The sequence below is a fragment of the Ambystoma mexicanum genome, chromosome 4p, assembly GCF_040938575.1.
Source record: "Ambystoma mexicanum isolate Mex_15411 chromosome 4p, UKY_AmexF1_1, whole genome shotgun sequence".
Taxonomy (NCBI): domain Eukaryota; kingdom Metazoa; phylum Chordata; class Amphibia; order Caudata; family Ambystomatidae; genus Ambystoma; species Ambystoma mexicanum.
Genome location: NC_090927.1, coordinates 555,032,569 through 555,054,949, shown reverse-complemented (window position 1 = coordinate 555,054,949; position 22,381 = coordinate 555,032,569). Strand labels below are relative to the sequence as shown.

At 40.6% G+C, this 22,381-nt stretch overlaps 1 protein-coding gene across 2 annotated transcripts in view; it reads left to right on the top strand.

The window, feature by feature from the left end:
• The window catches only part of CSMD1 (CUB and Sushi multiple domains 1), a 5,442,057-nt gene that overhangs the window by 4,135,750 nt on the left and 1,283,926 nt on the right, over positions 1–22,381 (top strand). For both annotated transcript variants that reach the window (XM_069606098.1, XM_069606099.1), the window contains exon 34: positions 22,036–22,239. In XM_069606098.1, coding sequence (XP_069462199.1) covers positions 22,036–22,239 — 204 coding nt within the window. The remainder of the gene's footprint in view (positions 1–22,035; positions 22,240–22,381) is intronic.

The following is a 22,381-nucleotide window of genomic DNA, read 5'->3' as shown; positions in this document are numbered from 1 at the left end:
AAGTTATGCATAAGCAGTTTAATACAGAAAACGCAAACATTTAATGCAAAAGAAAAAAATAAACATGCAGATTAAAGTACTCAAAATCTCAGACACTCAGATAGAAGGGGCATGTCACAATTACAATTGCAGGGGCACTGTGGAATAGTGATGGGGCTGGTAAAGATTAACACTAAAAATATTTAATAGCCACATTGTTGTAGCCGGGTTGTTAGCATTTAAGGTTATACCTTTTACATTCAGGCGTGCGGTTACGAGAGGTGTGCGATAGGAGTATGTTTTGGTGCCAGCGGATAAAAAGTCACAATGTATTATTCAGGAGCTAACTCAGAAGGTAGATCTGCTAAATTAGTGCAGATGGGAGGGTTGACATTCCCAGGGCGGCTGACAAAAAATAATGCTATTGGTATCATGATATAGAACTTGTTCTAGTAATTGATTCATCACAGCAAACCATTTAAAGCAGGCGTGAACATTTGTGAACTCTGCTATGAAGATGTTTGTTTTGTCTGAAGTTGTTGGGTATTCCACTGCATAGCCCCAGCACAGCTTAAAAGGGAAACATGTTGGTGTTAAGTTCACTGTTTATTTCCACGGTTCTGCTTCAAAGGGTACATTTTCACTTATCACTGCATGGTCTACCTTGTTTTAATGTGCCATTGCACTGTGTATTATGTGTGGAAAGCCTGAAGAATGGGGTTTGAAGGGCCTGTCCCGACTCAATGACCTGGTGTGTGGCACACCTGATTTGTGAGAAAAAAGCTTTGACTGATGAGTCTTAATGCTACTTTTGGCAGGAACCTCTAAACATTGAAAAACATTGGGCCTCATTACAAGTTTGGCAGTAGCCTTGCCTGTAAAACCGGCAGGCTGACGCCAAACTTGCAACTTTTTCAGGCCCCTGGCGATGGGGAAATACAGGACCATTACAACCCTGGCAGACCCTGTATTTTCCCCTTGCCAGGGGCCTGAAACTTTTACTCCTATTCCAATTGAGCCCCATTGGGCTCAGTGGGAATGGGGAGACCGGTAGCACCAGCACCATTCAGAATGTGCCGGTGCTACCGGCAGTGTCTGCTCGTGGATTCCGGTTCGCCTGCCAGGTCAGATCTGGCGGGCTGGATGGCACCCTATAGCAGAACCTTTAGTTTGTTGGTCCGGTAACAACAGTACTGGCAAGCTTACCAGTACTGTGGTTCCCGGACTGGCAAATGTGTAATTAGGCCCAATATCTTTTATGTCACTTCCACATATTTTCTTATTAGCGCTCATGAACACAGTAATCTTTAGGGTAGAGATATTGTTACATCTAATGCCTGTGTCACTTTTTGCTTAAAGCTTATTTTGAATACACTTTATTATATCTTTACTTACCGTAGACATGTATTTAGCAACATACAAATAACACAACAAAAAGTGGAACGTATCTATTTAGGGGTCAACTTACTATAAATGTTATGGGCCTCATTACACGGAAGGCAGTAGGGGGTTAACGGGACCGGTAGAGCTGCCGGCCCTTTAAACCCCCTACCACCTCATTACGAGGTCTCCTCGCGGGACCCGCGAGCAGACCAGGATGCAAACAACGGGCCCATCATTAACGGGCCCATTGTTTGCATTTTCCCCATTCCCATTGAGCCCTGTAAGGGCTCAATGGGAATGGGGATGTACCGGGTCCGGGTTCCCTGAATGGGGAAATACCAGGCCCTCCAAAGTCGGAATGGCCAAGTATTTCCCCATTCAGGGAACCCAGACCTGGTACCCGGAATGGGGGTAGCCATGCCACAAAAAGCGGCATGGTTACCTCCAGGGTCGTAATGAGGCCCTATATGTGGTATAACTAAATACCATCTTGAATTTAACACCAGCTATACATTTGAGTTTGCTAACAAACCATGTACGTACACCTAAGTGTGAGCACCCCGGGTGAGGCGAAATCGCACTTTGTGGTTAGCCTTATAAACTTCTAGAATTTGGTAAAACAAACATTACTGTATCTGCGCTGTTCTATTTGCTGTGTAAGCGCTACGTAAACACTTACACATGAAATGTGCAGCCTCCTCTACATAGCTAAAATCTGTAAATAAAAAAACATGATACAGCTCTTGAAAACTGTATAAAATTCAAGCAATATATATCACACACAGCATAACTTTAGAAGTTATGATAAATCATTCAACATATAGCATCCCATAGCATCACACCTGTAAAAAAAAAAATGGGTTTCCATTTGTCGGTAATTCCATAACACCTGTTTGTAAAAAATAAAATAAAAACTCTGCTTTTTGGGGCCTCAGGCAATCCATTGGCCCATTAATAAATCAAAAGAAGAACTCCATGCCTCGGGGCCCTCCAGACATTTCTCGATCCCCATGGATGAATCAATAAAAGAACAACTCCATGCCTCGGGCCCCCCCAGACATTAGTCAGGCCCCTGTGGATGAATCAAAAAAAGAACAACTCTATGTGTCGGGCCTCCCCAGACATTCCTCGGGTCCCTTGGAGGAATCAGAAAAAGAACAACTTTGATCGTCGGGCCCCCCACCCATTCCTTGGGCCTTTCGATCAACAACCAAGAGAAATCAAAACATTGCATCATATTCTGCAGTGCCAGTAGCCACATCTCTGCGATTGATATCTTGGTAGCTGCAGCAGGTCTGGTGTATAACCCTTGAAGATGATGAAGCAATGGGCACCATCCCCCACTCTATAACTTGTGCTTGTGGTTAATGACGTGGTCCGAAAACACTGATTCTTTCTCTAGCAATTTCCATAACCCTTGTTGCTGGGGCTCATCAAACTAGCCCAAAAGCCATTCTCCATTGTCTGTGGCAACCCCGTGCCTTTGTGGTTTGAAGCGCTCTGAGAACCAATGAATGGCCCACTCCATAAATCCTGGCTACACAGATCCATCCTCGATGGTTGCATGATCCCATCAGACACATCCACGGACAGCCCTAGATCCATTCCCCCAAGTCTTGGTGTTTGTGAAATTAAACAATCCACGCTACATCCTAGATCCATGGCATCAGCGGCCGTCGGGTTGCATGAGGCCATGTCGCATAAAGTGCTGAAACAGCGCAGTGCCCATGATGGCTTGCCGGGACCCCAAACACCATTTATGGGTCCTCAAAATAGCCCTTCCCGCAGGCTGATTTTCCATAAGCAGCCTGTTGTATTATCCAGTTGTTTAAAGCCATTTCTATAAAAACATAAACATATAGATTCATTACAATATGCAGCATATCTCAATATTAATATTTACACTATAATAAGTCCACAATAACACCTTAATTCTTGTCATCCTTAAAACATTTGAACGAGTGTGATCTCTGACACATTGGCAGAATCCTCATTATTTTATAAAAGTTGCAAATATATCTTTTAAAATGGTGACACACAATTGAGAAAACACATTACACATAAATATCAAAAGTCTGCGGTCTAGATTAATATAATGTAATTCAAAATATCGGACAACAGGGTCTCATATAGGACAACTGGACCATTAAAGCTGCTATTGGCCCCATTTGAAATTGTGCTCTGATACAGAACCTCGGACAATGAGCCACATAGCCAATAAGACCTCTAGTCCCCATTTATAAATTGTGCTCTAATACAGAGCATAGGACAAAGGACCACAGCGGACAGCTGGACCATTATAGCAGCTATGGGCCCATTTACAAAGTGTGCTCACCAACAAATTTGTAGAGCTTACATAAAATATATTTTCTGCAGGAGCTGTATTTAAATTCAAACTATTGTGGCAGACTATTCTCCATAGACACTAAATTATTCAAACATTTCTTCAAAATACAGTTCTGCTTCACCATGCCTATATAAAGGATGTAGTTATTCACTTTGTTAATATTTGTTTTCACTGCGTGTTGGTTTGCGCATGCTGAACAAAAAAGCAATGCTTTCCAACTAGGCCCAGAGTCTTTAATACAGTCTATAACAATCCTCCCTCTGCATCCCTATATTCAAATTCAGATTGTCCTATGAAGCAAAGATTCAAATGGCATAAGACCTTTTGCTGGTTATCATATACACAATGTGTCACTCTGTATAACTATATTGTACACTGCCACAAGCAACAGCTTTCATCTTTTTTTATCTCAGACCTTAAAAGCAGCCTTGACTTTTGACCAAACTATGTTTTAATTCTGACACGATTTAATGTTAGTAAAATATATATTCTATATTTGCATTCACATGTCCACTTCATAACTGGACATGCCTAGACATGTCTGCCATACAGGGCATGCAGCTGTGTTTTTGTGAACACTGTGTTTTTTTTTTTTTTTTAAATAGCAGAATCCAATGCCTTAGCATTTCCCCTGTATAGGCCTGTTTTGCAGCATTGAAATTAGACCTGCACTTTTCATTTGAAAAAACACTTATTTTCATTCTATCAAGCATAATGTTAGCAAAATATATATATATATATTCCCATGCCATGCAACTTAGCTGTGTTTTTTAAACCCATAGTTCTGATTTGCAGGTGTGTATTTTCAATGGTTTGAAGACCCTTATAAACAAACATGCCTTGGCCATGTCCACCTCCCTCTCCCCCAATCAACCTAATATAAAAAGAATTGTATTCACATTTTATTCCGCTTTTATTCGCTGTAAAATGCTGAAACCCTCCCAAGTATTTCCTTTACATTATGCAATTATAACAGCATGCCCTCAAAAGCCCAGCCTCCTTTTTTTATATTACATTTATATATACAACTGTTGTAATACCATGCCATCAGGCCTTAAAAGGCCAAACCCAGCTCTATATTACAGCTCTTTTAAAGGTGTTATCAATATACACCCAACTTTACATTTCATCTCTATTAAATCTATGTAATATCATAATGTCTGCACTGTATTTACAAAGCCAAGCCCACTCCTACAGCATCAACACGTCACCATCACCTAAAACATGCAGTCTACCTCTTCACAACTCACTTCAACCACAAACAACAGGCCACAGGCTCTCTCCCAGCCACATTGTTATATACTTTTTATATTCAAATCATTTTATAATATAAAGTTTAGATTAGCTTTATATCAAATCATCTCAACATCCTATCAAAGTATAAAAGCATTTTGTATAAAAAAATATACATTTGATATAAAATTGATATCAGCTTTGATACCCGTTTATTAATAAATGTATATCAAACCCATATCAAACCATGTAAAAAGGGCGGGATGCACCAGGTACTACTTGGGTCTACTAATCACCAATGAAATGTTGCTACCAACATTGTAAACACAACCCCTTGTTGGAACTTTGTATTAATTTGTTATCTGATGTAATCAGTAATGTCATCAATGACGTGTGTGATGTCATCTTTGATGTCCTGGGTGTTAGTGATAGCAGTACCACTCTGGTGGCACAAGTTATGGTCGCTTATCTTACCATAACTGGTGAATTTGTTTGGTTTTTCGGTTTTACTTGTAACCATAACTTCCGTTTAACAACGTTTTTTCATTGAATTTCATAGGTTTTTATTTGTGCAACTTAACCATAAAGTCCCTTAAACAACGTTGTTTCACCAAATTTCATAGGTTTTTACCAGTGCATCCTAATTTGCTACAACCTCCTGATATCATACTTACCCTCAACATAGCAGCATGTACGGCCAGTGTAGAAAGTTTGAACTTAAAACTGTGCCATACCCACCTCCCAGTAACCTTTTTAACACTTCTATGAACATCTTGCAACTGTTTTTTTGTTTGCCAACGTTCACAAATGTCTAACATCATTGCAGAATTTCTGCCAGTGTCACGTGACCACGCACATGTGAGCGCCATGATGACGTGTTTGCAAACTGGTCCACGCTTTGCAAACAGGTCCATGCTTCGGAAAGAGTTCAAAACTGCATTTACCCTTGCACAGCTCCTAGACTTATTCTCACTGATTATCCATTTGCAATCTAGGACAGAGCACATACTTGGAACAATATTAGCACAACTGCTATATATCTTAAAAAATGGAATCAGCCATGGCCATCCCTCCTCCCCAGAAGCCACCACCACTAACACCACCACCACCTCCAGCTAGAGGGCTTGGACAGCAGGAAAAGAGCAATGATGCAGAAAACAATCAAGAGGACCTGAAAGATGAGGTAAAAGGAATACCTACATCCAGCACCCAGACAGATCCATCAGTGTGGTGGTTTCTTAAGGCTACCAAGTTGAAATAGGCTGAGTGCAACGTTGTTCTCAGTCAAGAGCAACCTGGGAAGTACTCCTACGGGACCATCTTCATGAGCCGCCACACCAAATCAAACCACTGGGATGCTCTCAGAATGGCTGTTCCTATCTCAGGAAGTAGTAGGCTATCTTTCTCTACCTCATCTTGCTCAACCAATACTGCCATTTCACAGGCTACTCCTGTGGGACAGAAGATCCCACCAGCTACCTGGCAAGCGATAAAAGAGGCTGTTGATCCATATCTTTCCAAGAAAACAGTACTCTGCATTAGCAACACACCACTCTGCAGAGGGGAGTAGTTCTGAAGTGCTTTTGAGGCTGTAATCAAGGCGCATGAGAAACACTGCCCCCTACCTTAGATTTAACGCATGTCCAACATCTTCCCCTGTTCAGCTGCCCTTCCATATTTGTGGCTGATGTGCCTTCCCTCATTTCCCTCCCCTACCGTATTTCATGGCCTCTCCTGCAAAGAAAGAAAGAACAATAAAATACAAAATCAAAAACACAAAGAATTGTGCCTTTATGAACCACCTTTCACAGTTACAAAATAGAACTAAACTAATATGCTTATAGACTCCATCTACTTTTTACATTTTTCAGTAAAGTAGTTAGACTCAATAACATTCTCCAACATTTCCATTTGCATGTTATACTATGCTAATTGAAATAATGGACAATTGTATACAAGAGAAGAAGAAAAAAACACAGAAAAATGTTCTGTCCTAAATACTTTTCTCTAACAAACAAGCATGGACTTTTATGACTTTCCAGCCCATGCACTATTAAAAAACCCAGAGTGCACGTGCACAATACTTTTACCCTTTTTGCTGTAAAACTCTCTAATTGCATGCTTTCAAACAGTCACACATCTAACCCCAATCGCTTCCAAAAACTCTACATATAGCCCTATCAACATATTAAACTTCCATTCACCAACTAACACTTAACAATCTTCTACACATCTTTTGCATCTGCATTTCCCTTGATTATCCCAAAATATTGTACACACTGCTTCTATAAATGCACATAGCCATTGTGCATTAAGACAAGTGCATTAATAGAAAGGACAGTAGGGATTGCCAAGTGCTGATAGGAGCCCAGAAGGAAAGTGCCAAGAGATGCCATGGTGGGAGGCCACTGGCTAACTGCTGGGGCAGAGGAGTCCCAAAGGTGGAGTACACAGCTGCCAGGCAGTATACCCGCAAGGGCAGTGCTAAAGGGGGGACGGCGTACTGGTGTCAACTAGATATAGGGCCTAAAACCTGTCAGGTCATGAGGGACCAGGTCAACAGTCTCAGTAGCAGTGGTATGAGTTAGCAGCGAAGGGTTTAAGTCAAACAGAAAGAGAAAAGCACATTTTTCAAAGGTCTCCAGAACATAAGGAAGTCCAGCTCAAGTATAAAAAGAGCAGCAAGGCTGTTTCAAAGAGAGGCACTGGTCGAAGAGAGAGACATGCCTCCTGCTCTCTGTTTCGAAAATCATTTCACAAGCAGAGTCCCAGGTCTCACAAAGCTTTCTCAATGATACAGAGGATCTTTATTTGCAACCTTGCAGCTGCCAGGATCCAATGTATACATTGTAGGGCTGCAGCGATACAATCCCTGGGCTTTAGGCCAAAGATGAGTCTTGCAGCCCTATTCTGGATTAGTCACACCTTGAAATACTTGTGTATAGGCGCGTTATAAATGCCATATCATAGCATATCATATCAGATCATATCATATCAAAGGGGGCATATTCAACAAAGGGGGAGTTTGAGGAAAATGTTGTTGCAGTAGTACACCCTAGGGAGGACTAGGGCTCTAGAAACATTCAGCTTCTGGGGGAAGGTGAGGAATGGTAGAATTCCTGTAAGGAGGTGAAGCTGAAAGTTTTCCTTCTTCACAAGTTAAGTAAAGAGTGAGAAAAAGATTACCCCTCTCTATACTGGCAAGGAGCGGATTGGTTGTGCTTATACAACAAACAACGACATAACATCTTATTTCAGGAGTGTCTTAACAACTATCCAGACCACATCTTTGTTAGAACCAGACAAATACTAAGGTATCCTCTAAAAATATTTAATGTATTCAAAAATTATAAAAAACACATCATATTAATATGTACAATTTCACATAGTTTTTTTCAAACCATAAATCCTTTTTTTAAATAGAAAATGGGGTGCAGTCATGAGTAGCTTCACACTGTTAATTTAAAAAAAAATCTATAATTGATACAGGGGTCAATTAGAATGAGTAAGTATAGACTTTTAACAGATAGAAGTCTTTTCAGATTGTCAACATGTTTCAGCCTTGGTAAAGACATTAGAAGCTATCTCTAGTGGCACTTCACATTTTGGTGTTTCGGGTCTTCTTCAGGATATGTGGATTTCTTCTATTCAGTAATGATACTGTCTTGTAACCCAGCCTATTTTACGGAATTTCCACTGCCAGAATGAGAAGATTCTCGTGAAACCTGAGTAATTCAGACTGACTTTTTTATAATCACCAATACGGGTATATTTCTTTACTTATGTTGGTATTCTACTCCCGCTTTTGAGAAAATGATCCCCCAACAAAAAATTGGGAGTTTACCATTTATAAGGTCTTCTTCTCAAGCTCCAAAATGTAAGGGATAAAGACAGAGAGGACTTAAAAATGACCGCAAGGTTTTTGGCTTCACAGGATGGTGAGAGTAAATGACCCAACAATGGTGGCCTGAGGTAGGAGGAAAGCAAGGCACACGTGTCACAATAAGAATGATGTCTGTCTTATTGGCATTGAGACAGAGATTGTTAACCACACACAATGCCTGACTGGCAGTCAAACAATCACAGATAAAAATAAGGAAGATAAATAGTAGAGGGAAGTTTCAGAAAAGCTGTGTATCATTAACGTAACAATGGAAATGAGAAATGAAAAATAACATCAGGTCAGCCAGAGGAACACAATAGATATTGAAGAGCCACAAGCACAGGTTAGAACCCTGGTATATGCTGCAAGCAGAGAGTAAGATGGTACAGTAGAATGACCCGCTTGCAGCTGTGAAGGGTGGTTACTAAGGAGAAAAGGTCATCCAGTCTAGTGCCCGGTCCATGATGCTAAATGAGGATACAATGATTCACTGTATAAAAGTTAGAGGACACATCAAAGAGCACTATCCTCAACTTAACATCCCTTTAACAAAGTTTCTTCTGTGAATTTCATAGGTTTTCATTAGTGAAAATATTTCATAATGTTACATCACTGTATATAAGTTATTGATAATTCCTCTTTTAACATATATGAAAGAACTGTAAACCTCCTTTCTCAAAGATTTTTGCAATTCATACTGATGTGTGTTGTTATCATGAGTGCATTCTGGGGATACAAGTCATGGTTGAATTGCCGAGGGCATGAGGCTTGACCATGACCCCAGCCACCCAAAGCACACCTGTTATCCAGTGCAACTACCCTGCATCCTAGTTCAGTGTCCACTATACCCACATAATGTGACCAATGGCCAGTGCTCATAGCTTGCAGCCATGGCCAGTTTCTACAATCCATGGAACATGGGCTTCGGCCATGCCGCATTCCCCAAAAGGCGAATCAGACTAGACATGTGTCCTTGCCAAGGGCCAGGCCCACTAATTTTTGCACTTACTTTTTGACGCTTTCAGAAAGTAAAGCACAGGACAGATTTGCAAAAGCATGGTTTCAGGTCCTTGCTGAAGCTCCTAGCTCAGGTTTGCTGCAATCCCGCCCAGCACTTCGGGCAAGCAGATTGTTTTCTCCCAGTTAAATATAGAGTGTCAGCCATGCCCCATCATCCAAAGACTAAGTCAGCATAGCCATTCATCGTTGCCGAGAGCCAGGCCCGCTGTCCATGCACCAAAGTTAAATCACTAATTTTTGTACTTACATTTTGACACTTTGGAAAAATAAAACACAAGGCAGATTTTCAAAAGCATGCTTTGAGGTCCTTGCTGATGCTCTTTGTGCAGTTTTGTTGTAATCCAGTCCAGCACCTCAGGCTGTAGCCGCAATCAAAATGTTTGTTCCCATTCAAGACCGGGGCTCCGGCCATGCTGCACGCCCCAATAAGCACATTTGTCTTTGCTTAGAGCCAGGCCCATTTCCAGGAAGCAAAGTTATATCAGCATTTTTTTGTACTTACATTTTGACACTTAAAGGACAGATTTGTAAAACCATGCTTTGAAGTCCTTACGGATGCTCCTCGTGAATGTGTGCTGCATCCTGTTCAGCACTTTGGGCTGTATCCAAAAGCAGTATTTGTTTTCCCATTCAAACCTATCCTGATTTCGAAAAAAACGTTACCACATAGCCAGTGCCTAGTGGCCATGCCCACTTTAACGCCATTGCCGGTCCCTCGTGGTCATGGCCAGTAGTCAGATTGTCTGGGGCATGGCTTTTGACACAGATAATCTGGCCACAGCCCATGGCCACAGGTTATACCTCATTCACAAAAGGTATTTCACTATTTCTTTTACCTACATTATGACACTTTTCAAAAAATAAAACATTGACAACTTTGCAAAGACATGTTTTCAGATCCTTGCCAATTATCCTTGCTGCACATACGTACATGTTTTATTTTTTGAAAAGTGTCAAAATGTATTTACAAAAAATATTCATATAACTCAGCCCCTACTTGAGAATATCCATTCTTGCTGTGCACAACCATTCAACGTTGGTTCTATAATATTTCTGAAACGTTTGTGCAAATTCGTCAAACAGCAACTATGTTATAAGCCATGTAAAAATGGTGAGACCCGCACTCTATTTTTCCCCTCTTGACAAAATCCCACCAAACATTGCAAAAACATTCAAATCTGGGTCTGAAATCGTTTTGCACTTTTGGTACCCCTTCTAATTATGCCACTTCTTGGCGAAACAGAACCATTTAGTGTCAGGTCAAAAATTGCATTACAAAATGTCATTCAGTTTCATTGAGTAGCGCCAAAGTTATAAGCCATCCAAAATCTGCTTTTCACCGACCCTGTAATGTAGAAATTTACAGGGATGCCCCCGAACATATGAGATGTTTGCGGACTTGGTAGAAGAAACACACCCGATTTTTGGCTTTGTATGGCCCTATCCCATCACTTCTTCATCACCCCTCACCACCCCAGAGATTGTTTAATTAGTTTGACAAGTGCAATGTTGTGATTTTTCATATGTTTTCACCGTGATATACGCGGACCACCGGCACAGTTCTTGAATTCAACCTGGTGTCCATTTCAAAATTTTTGACACACTTCATGTTTTTAATTGACCAATTAGCAGGCTCGAATGATGTCCAAGAAAATCCTGCTACTCTCTGAGGAGTCCACAGACTCCAAATCAGGAAATGAGTCCACAAACCGGACCAAGATATCACTAATATTTTTTACCTACTTTTTGCCCATTTAAAATAAAATGCTTCACGAATTTACACCAAATTTGTAAAAGCACACCTTGGAGATAAGCCACCACCACTCTTCGCACAGGTTTGCTGCAACTCTATCCAGCAGATTGGGATATAGGTGCGAGCAGCATTTGTTTTCCATTGTGTCTGTGAGGATTTCAAAAATTATGGGACCGTTCTATAACTCTGCCACCTCCCTGACGAAACCACTAATTCCAAGATGACCATACACTTTTTCTGCAAGGTTTGCTGAGGATTTGTTGAATGGCGCCAAAGTTATAAGCTGCCCAAAACGTGTTCTTTCTGTGTGTTGAGCAACTTAACCATACCTACAGGGCCACTACTGCAGGCCCTGTAAAATATAAATAGATATTCTTGTTTTACAGTGCTCTGTTGTGTCACACATAAATGCACAGTCGATAGACTCAACACACCTACCCAAAACACATACATAATATTTCAGTATAGGATCAAACGTTATGGTGCAACACATTATTTGAAATGTATAGTCAGTGTGATTGAAAATGTATGAAAAACACATACATTACAGTGTAATTAATTTGACATTCTGCTCTGTAACTTCAAGTGCACACGTTTGCCTATTGGCATAATACTTGCAAAATACTACGGAAACTACTCTCCTGAACATCTGTGAAGATCTGCTCTCCAACCTTGACTCTAACACTCCCTCTGTACTCATACTACTCAATCTCTCTTCTGTCTTGACACAGTCAACCATACCATCCTGCTCAGCTGTCTCTGTGATAACCTGGGTATCACTGATCAGTCTCTGGCCTGGCTGACCTCTTTCCTCTCTGATTGACCCTCCCAGTTCCAACTTGGGTCCTTCCTATCATCTATGTTCCTCTCTACTTGTGGTGTCCCGCAGGGGTCTAACCTCTTGCCCTGGCTTTTCAAACAATATCTGGCAACTGTCGCCCTCTGCATTGCGATTTTCTACACAAATTTCCAATGCTACGCTGATGACACTCATTTTCAAGCTGCCCTTGGCCACCTCCTCTCCCTCTCTCATCTCTGACTGCCTAACTGCCATTCAAGATTGGTGTGCCGCCAATGATCTTTGTCTGAATGCCAGCAAGACAGAGATACTCCTCATCGGCACACCTTCACCATTCTTTCCCCCCACTCTCTGGCATGCTTCCCTTGCCCCTCCTTCTACTGCCAACTGCGAGGCTAAGAACCTCGGGGTCATCTTTGACTTCACACCTTCCTTCTCCGCCCACACCTCTGAGCTCTCTAAAAAGTCAAACTTCCTACTGCACCTCGTCAGAGGTACCCTGCCTTTACTCTCCTTCCCTCAGAAGCTTACTGTCTCCCAAGCTCTGGTTCTCTCTAGGCTGGACTATTGTAACAACCTTTTTCTAAATCTACCTGCCTCTATTCTCCACCCTCTGCAACTAATCCACTACAGGACTGCGAGACTTGTCCTTTGCCTCAAGCCCTGAGATTGTATCTCTCAAGCTTTGAAATCTCTCCATTGGCTCCCAGTGGCTGCAAGGATTAAATTCAAAACTTGTTGCATTGTCCACAAGGCTTTCTGGGGCCTGGGTCCAATATACCTTCAGCTATCCCTCCACAAATAACTCCCCTCTCGAGCGCTTTGCTCCTCTACCTCAAACTCCCTCAGGGTCAATCGTTTTTCAAAGAAACAAGCTGGGGATAGATCTCTGTCTTCTTCCGGGGCCTCCCTCTGGAATAGCCTCCCTGCCATTCTAAAACTTGAGGAGAACCATCTCTGGTTCCGGAAGCACCTGAAGACCCTCCTCTTTGCTTCTGCCTTCAATCTGCCTCTCCCCTCCTGCTCTCCGCTCTCTTTCTTGGCACTGTGCACCTGGCCACCCTCTGTCCCCTGGGCCCAGGTACCTGCTCACCCTTCCACCCTCCTGCACTGTCTCCCGGCCACCCCTTACACTGGAGACTTGCATCTGTACCCATACAGACACCCCCCCTAACCCCATGTTTCTTCTTTTCTGCACTTATCAGACTTACCCAGTCTGCTGCCATAAACACAGCACTTGCCACTTGCTGGCTGCACCGCCACTGTTTATTGCCTCTGTTATCTATTTATTTTTATTTATTATTATTTATCTGTTACTCCGCTCTCCGCACTTTCCACTGTCCGCCTTCCATGCACTTTTCCCCTTTCCCTTTCCCTTGCACTTGTGCATTCTCAATGTCACTGGGCCTAGTAAGATGGTTGTTTTGTTCTCCCCTGTTCCCCTCACTTGCCTTGTCGCACTCTGGAACACTTGTGCATGAGCGCGATACAAATAAACTATAATTTCATATGACATCATAAAATATGTGACATGTTTTATTCAATGGTTTTATTCAATGTCAAGTAAAGTGGGTGTTCTCTTTTAGGGTTGAAACAGTTGGTAAACACTCTATTTAGAATTGGACCTATTGGGATTCCACATAGTCTTGTATTTGTATTTTGTAGGCCATATCTGCAATTTTTGTACCGTTTTTATAAAAAGTTCTACAACAACAGAAACGTACTTTGGTATTTCAGCAGATGTGTTTTGAAACTTTGCTATTTCTTTCTTGTATGTGTTTTTGAGAAGGTTGCTGTTGGTGCAATGTTTGCCAATGTTTTCTAAAGCAACTGAATGTTCTAATTGATGTCATCAATGATGTCATTTGTGATGTCATCTTTGATATCCTGGGTGTTAGTCTTAGCAATACATGGCTTTGGCGTGAGTTATGGTTGCATAGCTTACCATAACTCACACATTTCTTGGGTTTTTCAATTTTACTTGTAACCTTTATGTCCCTTTAACAACATTTTTTCACTGAATTTAATAGGTTTTTATTAGTGCAACTTGACCATAACATCCCGTTAACATAGTTGTTTCAATGAATATATATATATATATATATATATATATATATATATATATATATATATATATATATATATATATATATTTACTGACTTTAAAGTCAGGGCTGACTTTGAAGTCATGTTTCATATGTACATGAGGCATAACATAGGAGATGTAAACTGTTCAAGTGTATGAACTGTAAAACTTGATATGCCTTAATGTATAGAAACTCACATCAAAGTGAAGCCTCACTTTAATGTAGGTTTTCATGTGCACATGAGCATAATTTAACATTTGCATTTCATATGACTTCACACCAAATACTCATATTTGTCTTATTTTCCATGCACACAGGCCAGACATTTACACATCAAACATGCATACACCTTGCATTATACACTCATGTCATGCCATATGCACATGCTAGACACTTAGAGACCAAACACTCATGAACCTTACACCATTCATTCTCACAACACATGCACTTACGACACACGCTGATGCCACCCATTCGTATTGAAGGGCCAGTAGACATATTCTCAATGAATGGACATCTTGTACACAAATTGGACATGCATGTGTATGGAATGTACCGAAGGATGTTTATGTAACACAGTAAATATTATACCAAACTGAGCACAAAGAGTACACAATTCCATTCACTTGGCAAAAATGTAATTTACATGGAGTGGCTAAAGCTTTTTTTTTTTGCAGACCTGATATGTAGAAAGTGAAAAATACAATCACATTTCTGTTGAATTAAAATAGTTTATGCCAAACAGAAATTTATCGTACATTCTACTGGCCTTATTTTCTCAGTACATCTATCTACTTCAAGGCCACATAAATATTGTAGCAATCAACACTTCAAGGATTATTTTTGTATATTAAAAGTATTGATTCGTATTGCATAACAAGCAGCTCTATCCAAATAATTCCATTACTCATTGATATTTTGTATGTTCATTTACATGTGTCTCTTAGGCCAGTAATACCATGTGTAGCAATTACTTTTCAGCATTGGACACAATAGTTCATCAGACACTCCACAATGTATTCGCCCACCCCATGGGACTTGCAGAGAACATCCTCTGCGGGTTCACATCCTACCAAGAAGATAACCATCAGTTTGTCCAGATAGATACATCCATATCATCACCGCTACCCACTGCCTTTGGACTTGCAAAGGGATCCATCTTCTCACCAAGATCATTAGCCTCACAGTGGAGCCCCAACGTCCTTTGCCAGCATCCAGACCCAGACTTCAATTCCCTTCAACACCCTCAAACTGAACACTGCCAACTTCTCAATGATAAGACTGAACAACCCACATCCATACCTGCCTGTACTATATAAACCTCTAGTGGTTCCCTTCGCAGTTGACATCCCACAACAACTCTCAGAGTAAGCCACCTCACCTTTAAAACATACACTGTGAAGAAAACTTTGTATGATAACAACTATCCCTTCTGCAAAACATCAACCCTACTTTCCAGACATTAGCTTCAGAATCAAAATACTTGCCTGGACAGAAGCAATGCTCTGATCACTGGCCTACCCACTACCACTATCACCTTTGTAAAGTGGCCTTCAAGTTACTGCCTGTGTTATTAAATGTTTCTGGAATTACTAGACAAAGAAAATGACTGAACAATGAACACAACCATGATTGCAGTTGTACTCCAACAGGCTCAGATCACCTACAAAGCAAGATGATTCCTGCTCAAAGCTGTCACCAGCCACGCTCTCTCAAACCAAAAGAAAGCATCTCTACTTGACAGCACCTTATCTTAAGTTAGGACTGGCCAGACTAAAGGAGTACCCAGGGAACACACATTCTAGATCTATGCCCCCAGACTTTGTAATCACATGCCAATCAACATATGACTCAGAGACAACCCCCAACCTTCATTCAATCCAGAAAATAAATGAAGACCCTCAACTGAAAGGACCACATTGTTCACACACTGTTAGATATGCCCCCGAAATTACTTAACCCAGCCAAGTATTCCCCTCTTCAGCCCACCCCTGTTCCAAAACCCATCTCCCATGTTAGCATTGTCCCTTTAAATGTTACCCACTAAATAAATTATATCTATTTCCTGCTTGCTTAAACAATAGGCTGGTAAAATGTGTTGTGTGTCAAGGAATGTTCCTAATTGTATCTGCAACCTGTACTGATGCACGATGCTCCATTGCTTCCCAACGCTATGGATGTGCTCAATATATACTCAAAGACAGCCAATGATATGAGCTATATTGTTGTTGCTTGATTTATTTGGGAGTCTGTTTACTTGTGCTTTGTGAATGTATTCAGTTGTTTTACAGACTTGAGTTATCCAGGCATCTGAATGTCAATGAAGTATTTCCGAGTGCTATATCTGGCTTTTTAGTCCTGTTTAATGAGCTGCTAAGGATGATTCCGATTTATTGTGTTCTTCTGGCACTTAGTATGCAAATAAGGATATTTACTTAGATGTTCCAAGCCAATTCTAGTGCCACTGCTGTAATGATTTAACAATCAGCCTGTGTCCATCAGTAATGTTTATGGAAAGTTATCATTTTCATTATAGTGAAATTGTATGCATTTTCATTTTTATGAATCCTCTTTTTTGTGCGATATATGCTTGTAAATCCAGCTTGAAGCCCTTAGCTTGATGCATTTCGCACATCCGGAAAAGAATATGAGAATCAATATGCTATAATTAAAGGATCCCGTGGAGGGTTAGGCTAATATTAAGAGGTATGTTTAGGATGTAACTGCCTGGAGGCACACCTTTTTACTTTCCTAGTATTGATGGGCTGCCATAACTAATTAAAGATGTATTACCAGTGTTGTAATTTAAAATACATTGACAGTAATTGGGACATTGTTCTGATTCCCTCATGGACTAGCTCAAATGGAAACTTAGGGCAACTTATTTATGTGGACATAGGAGGTGTTAAATCGAGATGATGCCATGCGTGTGCAAATGGGTTTACAAATAGCAAAACATATAGCAATGGCAATGCAGATTTTAATCTTGAGCATCATTTGATATTGAACAATTAAATGAGTCAGCATTTGCTTTTTGTCACCTGAAGTTCACATTCTTTGGTGAGATGCAAGAGCAGATGGAAATGGTGCAAAAACATGGTGGAAACACGCTTGATCAGCAGGAGCCCAGCTCAGCAGACTTGTGTGCCACCACCCAATTAGGCATTTTCACTATAGGTTTGACTGTAATAATCGACTATGCATTTGTAGAACACCTATTGAATGCATGTACATTAGTCAGGCTGCAGGGAAGTCTGTGTGTGGTCTCTTGATACTGCAGAGTGATCATTATATTCTGAGAGAATGAGAATCTTGTAGATCACATTATCTGACAGACATGTATAGAAACCATCTCTGGTAATTTACCCTGTGCTTGATAGATCAGCAAGGAATATCGAGGATTAGTACCACCAAAAATTGAATCAGCCAGTCACAAAGTCAAAGTTATGAATATAACTTTATTCTGTACAGATTCAAATATCAAAGCAGATAGCTATCAGGTGCTCAAGCACCTTGCAGTGTGTACCAGCAGACACTGTAAGGGGAGTGAGTGCTGGTCATCACAAAACATGCAGTATTTATACACAGTCCTGGTCATAGACCAGCCCTTCTCCAAACTAATAAGTTACACATTTGGGTTTGTGCCCAGTTCACATAACAAATATAAAAATATTAGTATACACTTTTGACATGTTGTCCTATCCTTGAAGATTCAATGGTGAAGTTGGTTCTCCTGCTCAAGTTAATCCTAGTTTCAAGAAACAAATTCAACAGTTTATTGCTAAGGCACATAGTTTTAGTTTGTCTACCATTCAGTTCTGATGTTTGTATATGGCTGATGCTATTGATGCAGACAACACTTTGAATTGAAGTTCACTGTGGCTCCAAGGTTCCTTAAACCTATTGGCAAACCTTGTTGTATCCAGCTGTGTAGATATTTCCTTGTTTCTTGAGCTTTAGGATAAGTCCTGTTGCAAGAAATTCACAAAGGATTTCTTCCAAAACTCACAGCATCCCTTACTTTGCATTGTATGTCACTGTTTGAGGGAGGATGAGTCTGTAGACATAGATAACACTTTGAATGAGAGTTCATTCTGACTACAAGGTCTCTTTGCACAGAACAAATAGTCTGCTCTTGGCAGCTCTAGTGTTGACATAGACTCAAAGGTCAGTCTGCTCTGGCAGCTGGAAACATGGTTAATCATTTCTGAACAGAGAGCAAGAGTCAGAATCAAAATGGCAGATGTTTTCCAAAATCGCGGCAAAGTCAATTCTGTCTAGATCTATTTAAGCATATGTTTTTAATACAAATGTGAAATGGCTTAGGCCAATGTGTATAATCAGGCAGTATTTATGCGAATATGGTTTAACATGCTGACCCAGATTAGAGTTCCATAAATCCTCGAAAGGATAGCTTTCTCTCACATGAACCAAAGGTGTTTCTTCAAATGTGATGCTGGGCTTACTTGTTTCAGCAGGAAAGGGGTCTGCAACCTGTGACTTTCCAGATGTATTGGAGTATGACTTCCAAGATCTCTTACCATTAAGTATGCTGTCAAAGGGTGATGCGAATTGTAGTCCAAAAAATTGGCGGTGCAGAGGTTGAAGAGCCCTGGCGTAGGACATTGAACTCAGCTCACTTCTTACAGTAAGTGGTAGTGTAGATTTAATTTAGAAGATTTTGAGTACGTAAACTCCAGAGCTGAGCCAAGCATGCATATATGGACTTAGTTGACATGCTGCTGAAGTTGGACACATGTAGACATTTTACCATCACTGTAAAACTCTCATTGAGAGCGTTAGGCAGGTTTCACCATGCTTGAAAGTTGGATCTTATCGCGCCCAAAAACACTAGCCCGAAAAAGTTATAACCCTCTAGATTTTTTCATGACAATCAGTACAGAGCATATTTTTTGATTTGAGGGTAAATGTGGTCGATGATCTGATCCACCAATTATATGCAAGGAAGGGTATTATGTTTGCAAAAGATGACTGATGATACAGTTGGAATGAGAAATCTGCCCCTCATGACATACCATTAGACAACTTTGGATAGAAAAACCATAAAATGCATGCACAATTGACTTATTTCAGGCTTCAGAACAATACAAAAAAACATAAAAAATGAATAGTTACTGATGGAGGATGACAATTAAACATAGGACACAACTTTGAGAAATTATTATCCAAAACAAGCTTCAGCACCAGAAGAGTAACTGGCGGGCATAAACACCAACATGGATGTAGTGACATCCCACCATACAGAACAGATCATAGATCTTACACAAATGTCATGAAACAGAAATGTTTGTCAGGGCAAAACCTTCTAAATATAGGTGTGAGAGCACCCCCGCCAGTGTAGACAACCCGACCCAACTGATGCAAGCACACATGAAAGACAAAATGAAGAACTTACACTCCAAGAAATGCACAACTATGGAGGCCATTATGGGTGATGCGCAACAAGAAATATAGGGCAATTGGGTCACTGGAAACATGTCTTAATGAATATGAATGCAGTGACAGTATTAAAATTGCAAATTAAGAAAATGCTTTTAAATACTACTTAACTGTGATGTGGTCGAGAGTGTAATCATCATGTGAAACATTGACGAGGTCAATGACAAATCATAAGTGTAGAAAGCAGAATGCAACATTTTAAAACTGGGGAAACTGCACAAGGTTACGAAGAACTGGAGTGAAAGAAGTCAGTTAAAGTTGAGGAAAGTAGACAGGTGTGCCAAGAGACAAGGATTGGCAAAAAGGAACCTCTCCAAAAAAAATGATGTAAGTAGGAGGCCGGAGATAATCAAATAGAAATACTGAACTTTGTAAAGTTATGAACGTCATTTGAGAAATGTTTTAAATTGCACAGATATGTGGAGTTTTAATACCATTAGTTGAAATAACTGAAAATATTTCAAGGTCATAAATAGCTCATTCATCGCATGGTAAAAACTAAAAGTGAGAAGAAGGCAGGAGTAAAGTGAGTTTTACATCCAAAGCTGGCATGCAATGAATGCAGCATTGTGAAGTTTTCTCTAACAGCAACGATAATGAACCTCGCTTGCAGACATAGCAATACAAAATAAACTCAGTTACATAGTAATGACAGCCTAGACTCTTCCACATTTCCAAATATAAGACAACATCTTTGTTTTAATGAAACAAACAATATAGGGATTAGTCCATTTGAAAGTATGTATATTTCTGTTCATCATAAACATTTCTGAAAGTGCAGCATTTAAAATGCATTTCAGAAGAGAAGGTGAGAGCTACTCTGTCAGGATGCATCTGTTCTGCTGCTCACGTACATTAAACGTATACCTGCAGTGTAGTTCTCCGACTACATGAGCCTATACATAGCTTAAATGTGTGGAGATGAAAGTGAGAATACTTGGGTGGCATGAATACTGTGCAGTCTGGAGCTGAATGTTTTGCTATCTTCCTTCATATTTATATCAGTGCATTTAATAATCCACTGTTAAATGCAGTTTGCCTGTGTTCTATAATGACCACTTTAAGGCAATAAGCCTGCAGCCGGAGGGTCATTACCGCATCAGGTAATGCCCCCAGGGCCCATAGTTACAGGCCCTAGGGGCATTACCGGCTGCAGCAATGACCCCTGGGCGAGGGGCTTATTGCCATTAGTAACATGGCAAGCTAGACCTGGGTACTAATAGTGGTTTTTTTTCGGTTGCCAGACGTGTCTTCCCTTTTCGCGGTGGCCATGGTGAACAAAGAAAATGGCCACCATGGAAATGGAGAAGGGAGTAAAGTCCATTCTACCTTTCCATTGTGGCCATTAAAACAAAAGAAAAAAAAATCTAAACAAAAAAATGGCCAGTCGCAGAAAGAACTCCGGATGCCAGAAAGGTCGGAGCCTTTTCGGGCAGGTGAGGCATGGGAGAGGGACAATGAGCTTACATTTTGCAAGCTCATTGGTGCTCGCCGGGTACTAATCATTGTTAGAGTCTGGTTTATAAAAGCCTTTTTAAAATGACGCAATACGATGTGTATATCAGGAGCATTGTCTTATCCATTTTCTAGTGCCAACATGCTTTTGAGGGCCAATTTAATTGTTATCAAATTAGAAAAACAACTCCAATGCTGTCCTGCCAGTACCTCATCTGTCTGTTGAGTTTCATTCTAATCAATATTGTTGTGAGGAGCTAATGCCATGATGATGACTTCATTTATACTTGACACAATCTTAAAAATGATCGATTCTAAAAATAAAGTTCACAAGCACAAATTGACTTTTCAGACCTGTCTCTAAAGGATTTAGCAATCTAATGATGTGAATTTAGCAATGTAATGATGTGACCAATACAGAATATTGCGGAGAATTATGTTGGCAAATGATAAAATATGCCAAAACACATGTGCTAGCTGTCTTACCACGAATTAAGAGTGACACGGTATTGTGTATGTTTTAATAGACATGTCAGTAGACTCTGTCATTACAGATGTGTTGTTCCAAGAAGCCTGTTATTCAATCACGTTTATGATTGGAAAGAAACTTGACACCGGTGCTTTTCCCCCGAACAGCTGTGCCGCGCACCAGTGACACCCAGTGCAGCTCTGTTCCTGAGCCCAGGTATGGAAGGAGGATCGGCTCGGAGTTTTCAGCAGGTTCAATCATTCGTTTTGAATGCAGCCCCGGGTACCTTCTCCAAGGCTCCAAAGCCATCCGCTGCCAGACAGTACCCAATGCCTTGGCACAGTGGAACGACACGGTCCCTAGCTGCATAGGTGAGAATACACATACTTATATTGACTGGGTAGATGCATTTTAAAAGAATGTCATATTTTCACGTATTCTGCAACAACCTTCCAAGTTGTTGAAATTAGCTTACATGTTTTGGCAACTGTTTAATCAATTTCTTTTTTTAGC